At 39.0% G+C, this 12301-nt stretch overlaps 1 protein-coding gene across 8 annotated transcripts; it reads left to right on the top strand.

Moving 5' to 3' along the window:
- Positions 1-2013: 2013 nt before the first annotated feature.
- LOC109056071 (ETS translocation variant 5-like) lies at positions 2014-11428 on the top strand. Of its 8 annotated transcripts, none has more exons than XM_019073290.2 (12): positions 2014-2210; positions 3460-3593; positions 3747-3834; positions 3948-3995; positions 4234-4284; positions 7488-7611; positions 7714-7989; positions 8355-8644; positions 9362-9424; positions 9554-9792; positions 9874-9981; positions 10139-11428. In XM_019073290.2, the coding sequence occupies exons 2-12, from the start codon at positions 3546-3548 to the stop codon at positions 10373-10375; spliced, it is 1572 nt and encodes a 523-aa protein (XP_018928835.1). In that variant the 5' UTR covers positions 2014-2210; positions 3460-3545; the 3' UTR covers positions 10376-11428. The 8 variants fall into 8 exon arrangements, with proteins under 8 accessions (XP_018928835.1, XP_042581547.1, XP_018928831.1 ...); XM_042725613.1 differs by having other exon boundaries at positions 2016-2210; positions 3516-3593; positions 3750-3834; positions 7702-7989; XM_019073286.2 differs by having other exon boundaries at positions 2017-2210; positions 3516-3593; positions 7702-7989.
- Positions 11429-12301: the final 873 nt, after the last annotated feature.

The raw sequence follows: 12301 nt of genomic DNA, 5'->3' as shown, positions 1-12301 counted from the left end.
AAAATAGTTAATTTTTTTCTGTAGGATTACACTACATTAATTTAAATGAACACATGCATGTGCAAATTGTTTTTTAATATTAATAGCATGCATTTGGAAATAATTTTAAGGGTGAATTTTCAGCCTTTCATGAAAGGAGCCAGATGACATTTTGTCCTGATGTTAATGGGATTTTTGACTTATCATTCTTGTCATTCTGTTTGTGTTATTGTTACAGCCTAATGAAGTTGCATACATCACTAAATGAGTATGTGCTTGCTTTCATTCCCTGTTACTGTTTAAAAGCCTAGGCTCCTTTTCTCTTTGAGGAGGCCTGCATTTGTGTGTGTGTGTGTGTGTGTGTGTGTGTGTGTGTGTGTGTGTGTGTGTGTGTGTGTGTGTGTGTGTGTGTGTGTGTGAGAGAGAGAGAGAGAGAGAGAGAGAGAGAGAGAGAGAGAGAGAGAAGGCTGAAAGATGACTCACCTATACAGTGATGTGTAACATTCATGCTGCCATCAACGCAGCAGGAGTGCACAACATTTTGTCGTCTTGCACAAATATTTTGTCTAATAAACCATATTAGTGTTCATGTTAAACTAATTATACCCTAAAATACAACTACAAGAAAAAGTAACTGATCCCTTTGGATTTACCTTAGCTCATACTAAACTCAGATAGCTTTTGAAGAAACCAGTCTAACTATACTCTTTCAATCCTGCGCTGTAAATGTTTTATTGTTCAATCAAAGACAAGAAAACCTATGATTATTTGTTTGAGCAGACTTTTGTTGTGTGTTTTTGGGAATTATTCAGAAATCTGGATTTACAGACTGCACCTGTAAGTGATTTTTCCATTCCATGCACTGAAGATAGCATCAACAATTTATGAACATTTAGTAAAAATTAAAATGGTTATTATTACTTTCTTTTCTTCAAACAGAACCCACTCATAAACCTCTCCATGCTGCATCGCACAACGCTGAAAGTGGTTATTCTTTTATGGCCTTGCACAAATTAAGCAATACATAGGCTATCTAACCATTTGTGATCAAACATGATTTTTTGTGCTGTGTACCAAATGAAATGAACTGAAACATAAGTATAGTAAAGTAACAGAGTAGAGTAGACATATTAGCTTTGAAGTTTTTAAGGTTGTAACCTATAAGCAGGGAAACCAGAGATCAGACATCACTGTCTGATGTGCAGATGTTTCTTTGAGGGGCTGGCATGAATAATAGATCAGACAACAAAGTGTTCTCCCACAGTGGAGTTTCCCAGCAGGCAGCAACACTGATTTTATAATCTACCTCCTGACTGGGGATAGGCTATAGTTTTGGTACCATGATCATTTAAGGTGGTATATTAATTTGTCTGTTTTTAAAACACGTGTGAATATAAGTGATCTGTGAATTGGCTTTAAAGAATGAGCAAAAACAGAGATGTCATGAGGAACTTTTTCATTGGAATGAGATTATCACAGAGGATTCCAGTCATTGTCCACAGTGACACGTCCACTCTTCTGTCACCCAGGATAGAGGTCAGTGGTTTCCAAAGCCCAGTCAATATTCACACCAAAGAGGAAACAGCTTTACATTTTTTCTCTACTTTTTTTATATTGTTAATTAGTTATTTTATTAGTGATTTTTTTAATAAACACTATCAAACAAAGAATTAGTAAGTTTAAACTCGCCTAGGACTAAACTTGCAGCCTTTATTTACGCTATATTACGCTATATATATATATATATATATATATTATATATATATATATATATATATATATATATATATATATATATATATATATTTCAAGTCAGAGCGGATCGTAAGTTTAGAGACCCAGTTGGCCATTCACTGTCGTCTCGCTTCTGCCCCTTTAAAAGCCTCTTTGCGGTGCAGAAACATCTGGTTGTTGAATGAAACCCAGCCATTCATAAAAACAGGAGAGAGAACTGCTCTGATTGGCTGACTGCAGCTTCATGATGGCGTAGGTAATGCAGAGACAGCCATTGGTCAATCGCTTGCTTGACATAAAGAACTAACCAATGAGCGTGCGCTGCGATGTTAAGCGGATGCTCTCGGAAAAGCAGACGATCCCATTGAGAAAATTTCAGTCGCGTCAAGCTCAGGGAGAGCGCGATACCCATTACAGATCGCAAACGCAGACTGTTTTTTCGCTGGGATTTACCAAATCACGCTTTTTATACAAGCAGAGGATTTAATCACCGCTGGGTGAGTATTTTCTGCATGCTGCTCTAGTTTTGTATTGTTTAATTATACCCCGCTGCAAGTTTCATATTTTGCTTAAATTTTTATAAAGTTGTATTTACTCCAAACGACGCGTTTAGTTTTGCTGGCACGCACGCCATTTTCTTTGTGCGCATATTTGGCAACCATTTCCCTGCTGTTTGTTTCTCAGTACTTTTTTAAACTCAGCCATAATCGCAGTTTGAGTTCTGCAAAATTCATATGCGGTTTGATGAAGTGCTTCTCGCGCGTTTGGTATTTTTATGAATGGAACGACTAAGTTTTTTTCGGGGTCGCGCGCACGGAGGATCAAATTTCACTTCATTGAGAAAAACAAGCGGCCGAGGGAACAGAGGGAGGGGGAGCGCGCGGCGATAATGGGCGCTGGGGGGAAGGGATTGAACTTCTTGAACTCGTTCCTATACTTGTTAACTTGCTGTTGTAATGCTATAATCTCGATTTACTTTTTTAACAGCTATAGTTTCCGTTAGCAGCCTTTATTATCGCCAATAAAATCTTTAAAAGCACACAACTCTTCATTTTCGGCATGAAATGTGCAGACGCACGTCTTCCTGTTTTATACAGGTCTGATAAGCTTCAGGAAGCAATAATGTTAAGCGATGGATGTTTAATTAGTTCTTGGTCCGGAGAGGTTAGGCGGCGTTGGATGTGATTTCTTGGTCTCGCGGCTGTAATACGACTTTATGGCCTGAATACTTGCGTCAGGGAAAATAAACACACGTGTGTGATACAGCATGATGAATAGCTTAGGCTTCGTTATTTTATTCCTGCCTTTACACTGTTTCAATCTGAACCTTATTTGTTTTAAGAGATGAAGCTGGTTAATTTATTTATTTTTTATTTTTTTTCTAAATTATTAATTTTATTTAGACTCTGAGTATGGAGTCTTGGGTAGTCTCACGGGCAACAGATGGCACTGTATGGTTATGTAAGGACCCCCATCTGTACCGTGAGCCTTAAATGGTTTGTGTGAGAGAGAGAAGGAGAGGATGAGCGAGTTTAAGTGTCCTGCACTAATGCAGCACACTTCATCTGAGATGAGAGTGAGTGTTACACAAACAAACAGGCTAGCTGAAGTTTTCACAGATCAAAGGGACAGTTGGTCCTGGACTGTCAGGACCCGGGACGTCCACTGACAGCTGCATCAGATCCTGACAGAGTGCGTTGTGTGTCTTTCTCTAAGTGCTACTTTTCTCGGCTCTTCTTCCGACAGGTGACGATAACACCCCGCTTTCTCCCAGTTTATTCCTGTTTTCCCTCCTGCTGCAGCCCCTTAGGCCGCAGTGAGAAGCAAGCGACATGGACGGGTTTTACGACCAGCAGGTCCCCTTCATAGTGCCCCCCAGTGTAAGTCTCTGCTTCAACTCGTCATACCTCATTTTCTTCACTTTTGTGACTGTAATTCACTTTCAAATCTTTTTACTACAGAAGTCCATCCAAACTGGATGGCTGTGAACAATGATCACTTGTTCAAACTTTCATTATTTGATCTTGATACAGAAGTCTCACATGCAGGAACCATCTTGCAGGCCATTCAGTGACCGAAAAAGGAAGTTTGTTGACACTGAGTTGGCACAGGATACAGAGGGTAAACAAATTAACATGCAATCAATCCATCCATATCCCTCTAAAGCACATCATTTAACCCAGGCCCAAACAAATCAGTCTGTTTATTCACAAATCAATCTTTGTGTCCTACAGAGCTCTTTCAAGATCTGAGCCAGCTACAAGAGATTTGGATAGCAGAAGGTACGGCAACAGTCCTAAGCTCTAGAAATAGTCATGGTTATGGAATATATTTCATAACTACTGTTAAAACGCAACTTGGTTGTTAATGTATCATCCAGTGGTTGATCTCTGGGGCCCCATTCAAACAGGATGAGACATTATGGCATATATAAATATACAAATTATTTATATTCACTTTAAATATTTCATTTATTTTTATAAATAATTAAATTGTTTTGTTTTCCCTTTCCATGTGCAGCCCAGGTACCTGATGACGAACAGTTTGTTCCAGATTTCCAGTCGGATAACTGTGAGTGCTCTTTGAATCTTAATGCAGAATAACCTATAGAACTTGGCTTTATGAATTCTAGAAACTGTCTTTGAATAAGAGAAGGAATCCTGGCACCTTCCTCCTTGAAACCAAGAAAACCAATTGAATGAATCTCAAAACACTGTGTTCCAAAAGTTTCTGTGCCAAACCCGAGTCCTAAGCATGAGTTTAAGATGTTTCTATGGAGTGTGTGTGCATACGCACATGTGAGGCCCAGGCTGCCGCTGCGGTGCTGTAACTCATGGCAGCCTCCAGCTTGGTGACATTTTAATGGGGCTGGATCCTCGGCGCGCACACACTCTGGTTATTATGTGCTGGTGAACAGTGCTCTGGCTGTTTCCCTTGTTAGTTTTTCTTCCCATTTGGCTCTGAATAAGTCTGATTGTCTGCATTTTCTATGGTGTCAATGGTGTTTATTGTAGAAGGTGAATGCACATGGATGTGTTTGCATAGAAATTGTGTGTGAGAGGGTATGTGTGTGTTTGTCTGGCACAATTCCCCTTATCTGGCATCGTGCCTGTAGTTCTCACAGGCCCCTCTTTCACCACAGCTGGGCAGTGGGGCCCTTTTTCCATAGGAATCACGTGATAGTCTGCAAGTTCTAACTTGCAGCCTCCTTTTCTAGAGGGAAAGGTCTTTTTTCCCCTCCTCCTTGTAAAACTGAGTAGTTCCAGTCCAGTACTTACATATCCATCAAACATCTGACACCAGATGATGGTAGGTTATGCTACCGGTCAAAAGTTTGAAGTAAGTAGGGGCCAAGCACCGAAGGTGCAACGACTCCTATTATATCCGTTAGAATTCTTCTTCTTCCCCATAGAACCGCTTATGGGAAAGTTTTCAAATTTGGCACACTGATAGACGACAGTCTCAACATGAAGCATAGCAAATTTGGAGTCTCTAATGCAAACTCTCTAGCGCCACCACTTGTCCAAATTTTCACTCATGTTTATGCTAATAACTTTTGAACCATAAGGCACAGAAGGAAAATTATTTTTTCCTCTGAATTCTTGGCAAAAAAAAAATCAAAAATCATAAGGTTTAGTTTTTTTTTTTTTTTTTTTTTTTTTTTTTTTTTTAAAGAATGAATTCACCAAAATTCCACTGGTCCTAGACTGGTCCTTTGTCTAATTTTCACCATAACTGGCTCAGATCATCTTCAGACCATGCTGGCTAAAAGTTCTGAAATTCAAGTTGATTCATCAAACCGCTCTCGAATAACACGCAAACAAATTATATGAAAAGCGCACCAAAATGGATCTGAGGCTATTGAGGCTAAAATTGGTGTGTTATAACAAGCATGACCTGAGGCTACCTGCAGTGTTTTGGCGCTGTGCCACCTAGTGGTCAGGATATAGGAAAAATGCCTATTTTTTGCTTATAACTTCTGAATGTTTTGGCCAAAAATCACAAAATTGGTCTCTTTAGATTCGGTGGAGCAATTTTCTCCATGTTAGCCATTTTTAATTTTTTCATAAAATGCAATATTTTATGAATGCATTGACGTATCATTACGAATTTCGGTATGTATATTCTACACCATGCCCCGATGGAACTCAAAAAGTTTGGGGGTATTTTGTTTATATTAACCTATTGTAATGAAACTGGTCTTAATATATTCCTTGGATAATGCCGAGAACATCGATACCAATTATGTCATAATTGGATGAACATCTTGTTCGCCATTTTGATTTATGTTGAAAACCTACTTTTTTGAACTCCTCCTAGATCGTTAGTCTGATTTTCACCTAATTTGACTCAGATCATCTTCAGATCATGCTGGAAAAAAGTTATTCAGTAAAAAATGCTGGATTTCATGTCGATATACGAAACGGTTCTTGTTTAGTGCATCAACGAATTTGCTGGAAAGATGCCAAACTGCATCTGAGGCTGTATCTCTGAAAAGCTTTGACATATTAACACCAAACTTTGTATGTGTCATTGTCACCTCACACTGACCACGCCACATCAATTTGGTAACAGCGCCACCAATTGGTCAAGAGTGATAAGCCATTCATTAACCATTAATTATGAAATTTCCAAAACTGCTAATAACTTTTTATAGCATAAGCCTATTCTAATGAAACTGGTCTCAAAATATTTCTTGGGTCACACCAACAACATAGATACCAATTATTCCATAGTTGGCCATACTTCCTGTCCGACATTTTGATTTATGTTGACAGCATACTTTTTCTAACTCCTCCACCGTTGGTATGATTTTCACCAAAATCGATCAGATCAGATCATCTTCAGACCATGTTAACAAAATATTATGGATTTTGTGATGATAGACAAAACCTTTTTTGTATAGTGCCACTATAAATTTGAGGCATGATGCCAAAATGACTCTGAGGCTGTGTCTCTGCAAAGCTTTAACATATTGACACCAAACTTTGTATGTGCCATTGTCACCTCACACAGAACACACCACATGTATTTGATAATAGCGCCACCTATTGGTCAAAAGTGATAAGCCAATAAATCATATTACTAGTGGTATGATTTTTCAGCCATTTTGACTAAAAACATCTTAAAAATGTTTTTCATTACTCATTGCTAGAGTTGGTCTGATACTCCATGCCATGCTTAGCTCCTCATTTTGCCTCTGTAGTGCTTGGCCCCTTAATTGCTGCTTGCAGCTAAATTTAAATTTTAAAATGTTTTTGAAAATAGTGTTTAGTGCTCCCCAAAACTGCATTTTTAAATATTTATTTTATTTTATAAAAAATTTAGTAAAAGCAGTAATATGAAATATTACAAAGAACTTTTTCGGTTGAATATATTTTAAAATGTAATTTATTACATTTTTATTGACACATTTTTGTCATTTATAATGTGATGAGGAAGCTAAAATTTTAGCAGCCATTACTGCAGTGTGTCACAATTCTTTAGAAATTATTATAATATGCTGATTTGGTGCTCAAGAAACATTTATCAATGTTAAAAATGGTTTCCACAAAAATATTAAGCAGTGAAAACTGTGCTACACAACCATTCAAAAGGGGTAAGAAAAAAAGAAATAAAGATATTATACACATTAGTGAGGATAAGAGACTTATCAATAAAATCTTAATTATTTCAAACTTTTGACCTGTAGTGTAGGTTCCAAGTTATAGAACTGTGTTTTTGTTAATATTTGTGAGACTTTCAAATGTAACTTTTTTTTCCCCCCTCTCTAGTGATGTTCCATGGACCCCCTCAAACAAAAGTAAAGCGGGAACTGAGCCCAAGCAGAGAGTTTTCCCCATGTGGACAAGAGCAGAGACTGTCTCCATATGGAGAAAAGTGCCTATATAACTACAGGTATATATTTCTTTATCCTTTCCTTCTCCACTTTTCTCTCACTACTTCTCACTGAATCATATTTATTTCTATTTTGTCATTCAATTTTAGTGCCTTCGACAGGAAGCCATTTACTTTTAACAAGCCACTCACTCCTCCTTCTACACCGGCATCACCCTTTGGCTCCTCCACCAGCACAGCAACAAACCCTGTGCAAAAAAGAGTGATGCCACCAGCCCAGACTCAGACGCAAGGCCCGCCACTATTACCTGGTCCCAACCACATCTCCACACCTCCACAACAGAGAGCACAGACTCCACTCCACAGTCAGAGCCCACCTTTTGCTGTGCCCTGCCCACCTGGCAATCACCCAGATGCCTCCTACAGCACAGACCACAGGTATGGATATATGACAGGATGGTTTTGATCCGGCACTTCGTAGTCACATTTTGGGTCACGGTGATCATTTTCTAACCTCATTTCTATCTTTACCTCCTACTTGAGCTGCTCGTGCCTGTTGAAAGTGCTGTAATCAGCTCAGGTTGAGCCTTTCATTGGTTTTATCTTGTTAAAGATGCCACACTGACCTGGAAAGTAGTTCTATATTTATCCCGTTCAAGTCTCCAGGTTTAACTAATGGAAAAAAAGAGCTTTAGCACCAGACTTATCCCTCTGACGTGACACTAATGATCTCATTTGCCCTTGGTATTGTGAATAATGCCATCTCACGTAATTTCTCATCTTTTGCCTTTTTCTTTCATTAGGTTCCATCGGCAGCTTTCCGAGCCCTGTCTGCCATTCCCACAGTCCGATGGCCACTGTCAGACACCATACCCCCCGCAGGCCCGTGGCCATTTTCCCAGACACAGCCGCCCCCCTTATCAGCGCCAGATGTCAGAGCCGTTAGTGCCAATGCCTCCCCAGGGATTTAAAAAGGAAATGGTGGATCCCTGTTACAATGAGCAGGGCTTGCAAAACATGGGACCTCCTCGTGCACCGTTGTTCCACCAAATGTCAATCAAACAGGAGCCCAGAGACTTCGGCTATGATTCAGGTAGGTGTAAATCTATTATTCAAACAGGGGCGTCGATGCTTGATGGACGGCGTTTCTAAAGCTTGGTGCTGATAAGACCGTCATAGTGACAACAGCCAATCACATTAGTTTTCTGGTGTTGCATGATTGTCTGCACCAGGGTATTTGCATAAGGCGATCTGATTGGCTGATGCCTGCATTGGCACTTAAAGTTTTCAACTTCTGCTACGAGCAACGGACAATTCAGTTCAGCAACACTTGACGCCACTCCATTCAAAGTAAACGAGAGCCGTTGACGCCGACGACTCGTGTGAATGTACCGTTAGCGAGTTGCTGTAAAATAAGTAATGTTAGCTTTAAAATTGTCATAATATTGACATTTCAACGGTAAAGGTTAATTTTTAATAGTTTAGCTATGAATAAAGCTTCTGTTGGTCACTTTCTGAAATTACTCTTATTGGCGGCGAAAAATCACCTGACAACAGTATATGTGACTGTACCATTACTGTGAAACAACTAATGGTACAGATCTAATAAACATAAAATTTCAAACAGTTTTTATTATTTATTTTCAAACTTTATTATATTGTATAGTTTTTATTAATTTTAATTTACTTTTTATTTCAATTTAATTTTATTTTAAATTTTACTTGAACTCCAAAACTTTTAATTATACTGTGTTATTTAATTTAATTCATTATTTTAATCTGACTATCATTTTTCTCAATTGTCTTGCAGAAGTGCAGAACTGCCAGTCATCTTTTGGCAAATCGGCACACTTCTATGGATCTAACAGTGAGGGTAAGACTTTTGTCAGTTTAGTTCCATCTACCTCTACTTCCCTCAGGTGCAGATGATTTATTAATAAACAGCTTTTAATTAGTCTTGCGTCCATATTAAATAAAAAATGTTCCTGGCTGCCAATTGCAGGTTTTGGGTATGACGGAGAATCCCACCTGTATTATGATGATGCATGTTTAGTGCCAGACCGCCTGGAGGGAAAGCTGAAGCAGGAGGGTGGAGTTTTCCGGGAGGGTCCTCCGTATCAACGAAGAGGGTCTCTGCAACTCTGGCAGTTCCTGGTCACTCTGCTGGATGACCCATCCAACAGCCACTTCATCGCTTGGACTGGCCGTGGGCTGGAGTTTAAACTCATTGAACCAGAGGAGGTCAGTGTGTTATGAAAGCAAATGGCTTTATATCCAATTTATTTAGCCAACAAGCAGAATTAACACACCTGGTTTCAAAAGGTCGCTCGCCGTTGGGGCATCCAGAAGAACAGGCCTGCGATGAATTATGACAAACTGAGCCGCTCCCTGCGCTACTACTATGAGAAGGGCATCATGCAGAAGGTAAAGGCACGTTCCCGTTCCAATGTTGTTTTTCTTCTTTCAATCCCTTCATCATAGTTCCCTCATTATCTGTAGTTATACAGAGCTACCCCATCAAAACATATCAGCTTTTCACAAATAAGTTTTTTTCTAAGCCATATCTCTTTCTCTTGTTCATATGCAGGTTGCTGGAGAGCGGTACGTGTATAAGTTTGTGTGTGATCCCGATGCGCTCTTCTCCATGGCATTCCCTGATAACCAGAGGCCCAGTCTGAAAGCAGACCCCGATGGGCTGCAGGTTCCAGAGGACGACACTGTTCCGCTCTCACATTTTGATGAGAATAACAGTGTCCCGTATCCAGGCGATGCCAGGGACCAGTGCTTAGTGGGGCCGTCCTTTCCAGAAAATTACGCTTTCTGAACTGTTTTATCACAGATGGGCAGACCAGAAGAACTCTAAAATGCATCCTCACACTCCAAATGCAGCTCATGTCAAATTGTAATCGCTCCAATGTGGAATCTGTAGCGCCTGCTGACAAGTCTCTAGACTTTCTTGCCACACTTTTGTTTGTTTGTTACCACACAGGTTCCATGATGGAATTTTTTTTTAAATTACAAACAAAAAAACTTAAAGGGACACAACAGTATTTTCCAGTATAACCTATGATTTTATATATATATAAATAAGTGTATATTTTAAAATATGGCTTTTGTGCACTGCTTTCTTTGTGTATTGGGCCTGGTGTCTTTTTTAATGCTCTGCTTTAGTGAGATTTGTAACTTCTGACAATGCATAATGATGCACCTCAGGCTGTTGTTGTCATTATCAGAGTGTATATAGCATTGATTATAATCTGGAAAAATACACAATTTTTCTCCAGTTGGCCAAGTAAAATGCTTTATAACTGTTCAGAAATAGTTCAATTGCTTTTGTAATGTGATTTTTATGGATATGGGGTGGGGTAGAATGGACAAAAAGAGGGTAAGGAAATTGAAAACTGAAATCTATGTATATTATGAATATATTTTTGCAAAAGCTGAATTGAATTACATTGTATAAGCTGTACAACAGACTTTTATCACTTTTAATCTGTTCTTTTTGTATAGTGGTGCAAGTGTGAAATTGCAAACCAGCTCTTGATATAGGGAAAAATCAAGGCTGGAATGTCTGATCCAGGATCAGTCATGCTTGCGCGACCTTCAACCGTTTACCAAAGGATTATAGCGAGGCTGTCTGATCTCTGCTCAGTAGTAAACAAGCATGGCAAGAAGCTCTTTCCTCCTTCACTGTCAAACTTATTTGTCCGTACTGGGTACAACAGACCCCTAGTTTTGTTTCACTGTGGATAAAACTCATTGTCTTTTGAAGACTATCTCTTTCATTAAGAATTTTCAAGTACAGTTTTGGTGTACAATTACAGGTCTGTATTTTCTAAACTATAAGGTACAGGATAAATAAACGTCCATAAACAGATATGGTGGTTCTTGGATTTTTTTCCCCCTATGTGTTTCATTTAATAACTTAACATGGACAAGGTAAAATTTCTCCAAATCTATTCTGAAGAAGAAACTCATCTTGGATGGCCTAAGGATTAGTACATTTTCAGCAAGTTTTTTGGGTTAATTTGTTGTATTCGGAACAATGTTGATAAGTCCGCAGGTTTCCTGTGCAATTGGGCTACTTTAACACTTGCCGCTGGTTGTTTTTTGAAGCGACCCCAATAATGCAATATTTAGCCCCTGAAATGTGAATTTTGGGTGGGAACCCCACCAAAAAAAATGTGTAATCGCAGGTTTTGTTGTGAAAACCTGGCAACCCTGGTTCTGAACAACTCCAAAGTCTGGTAGTGTGTGACCTTCAGTTCTTCAGTGTACAATGCACATTTTTCTGTAACCATTTACAATGTCGACAAATGTAAGAGTATGAAAATATGTTAAAATTGTAAAAATTGTGCAGTCTGTTTCAGCCTTAACATTTTGACTATTCAGTCCGTGTGGCACATTAAGGAATCTCATATACGTGTGACTTGTGATCTTTCCTGGAGCCTCTCAGTTTGACCGCTAAAACTGTAACCCAGCAAAGCCTGTGTAACGAGGCGATGCAAAGTAACAGGGTATTGCATAACCAAGTGACGCTCATTCTCTTTCTTCTCTGCTCTCTTCTTTAGCAGGGTTAGTCTTAATCCTGCTGGTGACCTTGTTTCATGGAGCCAAAGAGCTGCAGTTATTAAGATGTCATATAGTCTGATCATCATAAAGGAACTCAAGCTGATTCAAGGAATAAAGTTTACATTTTTTCGTGCAAGACTACAGCAAAGTTACCTAAAAAGTATTATTCCGCTTTAGG

Source organism: Cyprinus carpio, chromosome B6 (genome assembly GCF_018340385.1).
Source record: "Cyprinus carpio isolate SPL01 chromosome B6, ASM1834038v1, whole genome shotgun sequence".
Taxonomy (NCBI): Eukaryota; Metazoa; Chordata; class Actinopteri; order Cypriniformes; family Cyprinidae; genus Cyprinus; species Cyprinus carpio.
The sequence above is the reverse complement of the archived record's forward strand: the minus strand, read 5'-3'. Positions and strand labels throughout refer to the sequence as shown.

Excerpts from the sequence above, each read along its gene's own strand:
- LOC109056071 (XM_019073286.2), top strand. The coding sequence starts at position 3,546 with ATGGACGGGTTTTACGACCAGCAGGTCCCCTTCATAGTGCCCCCCAGT. Across the intron at positions 9,425-9,553 it reads CTATGGATCTAACAGTGAGG|GTTTTGGGTATGACGGAGAA; the intron begins GTAAGACTTTTG and ends TGCCAATTGCAG. Across the intron at positions 9,982-10,138 it reads GCATCATGCAGAAGGTAAAG|GTTGCTGGAGAGCGGTACGT; the intron begins GCACGTTCCCGT and ends GTTCATATGCAG.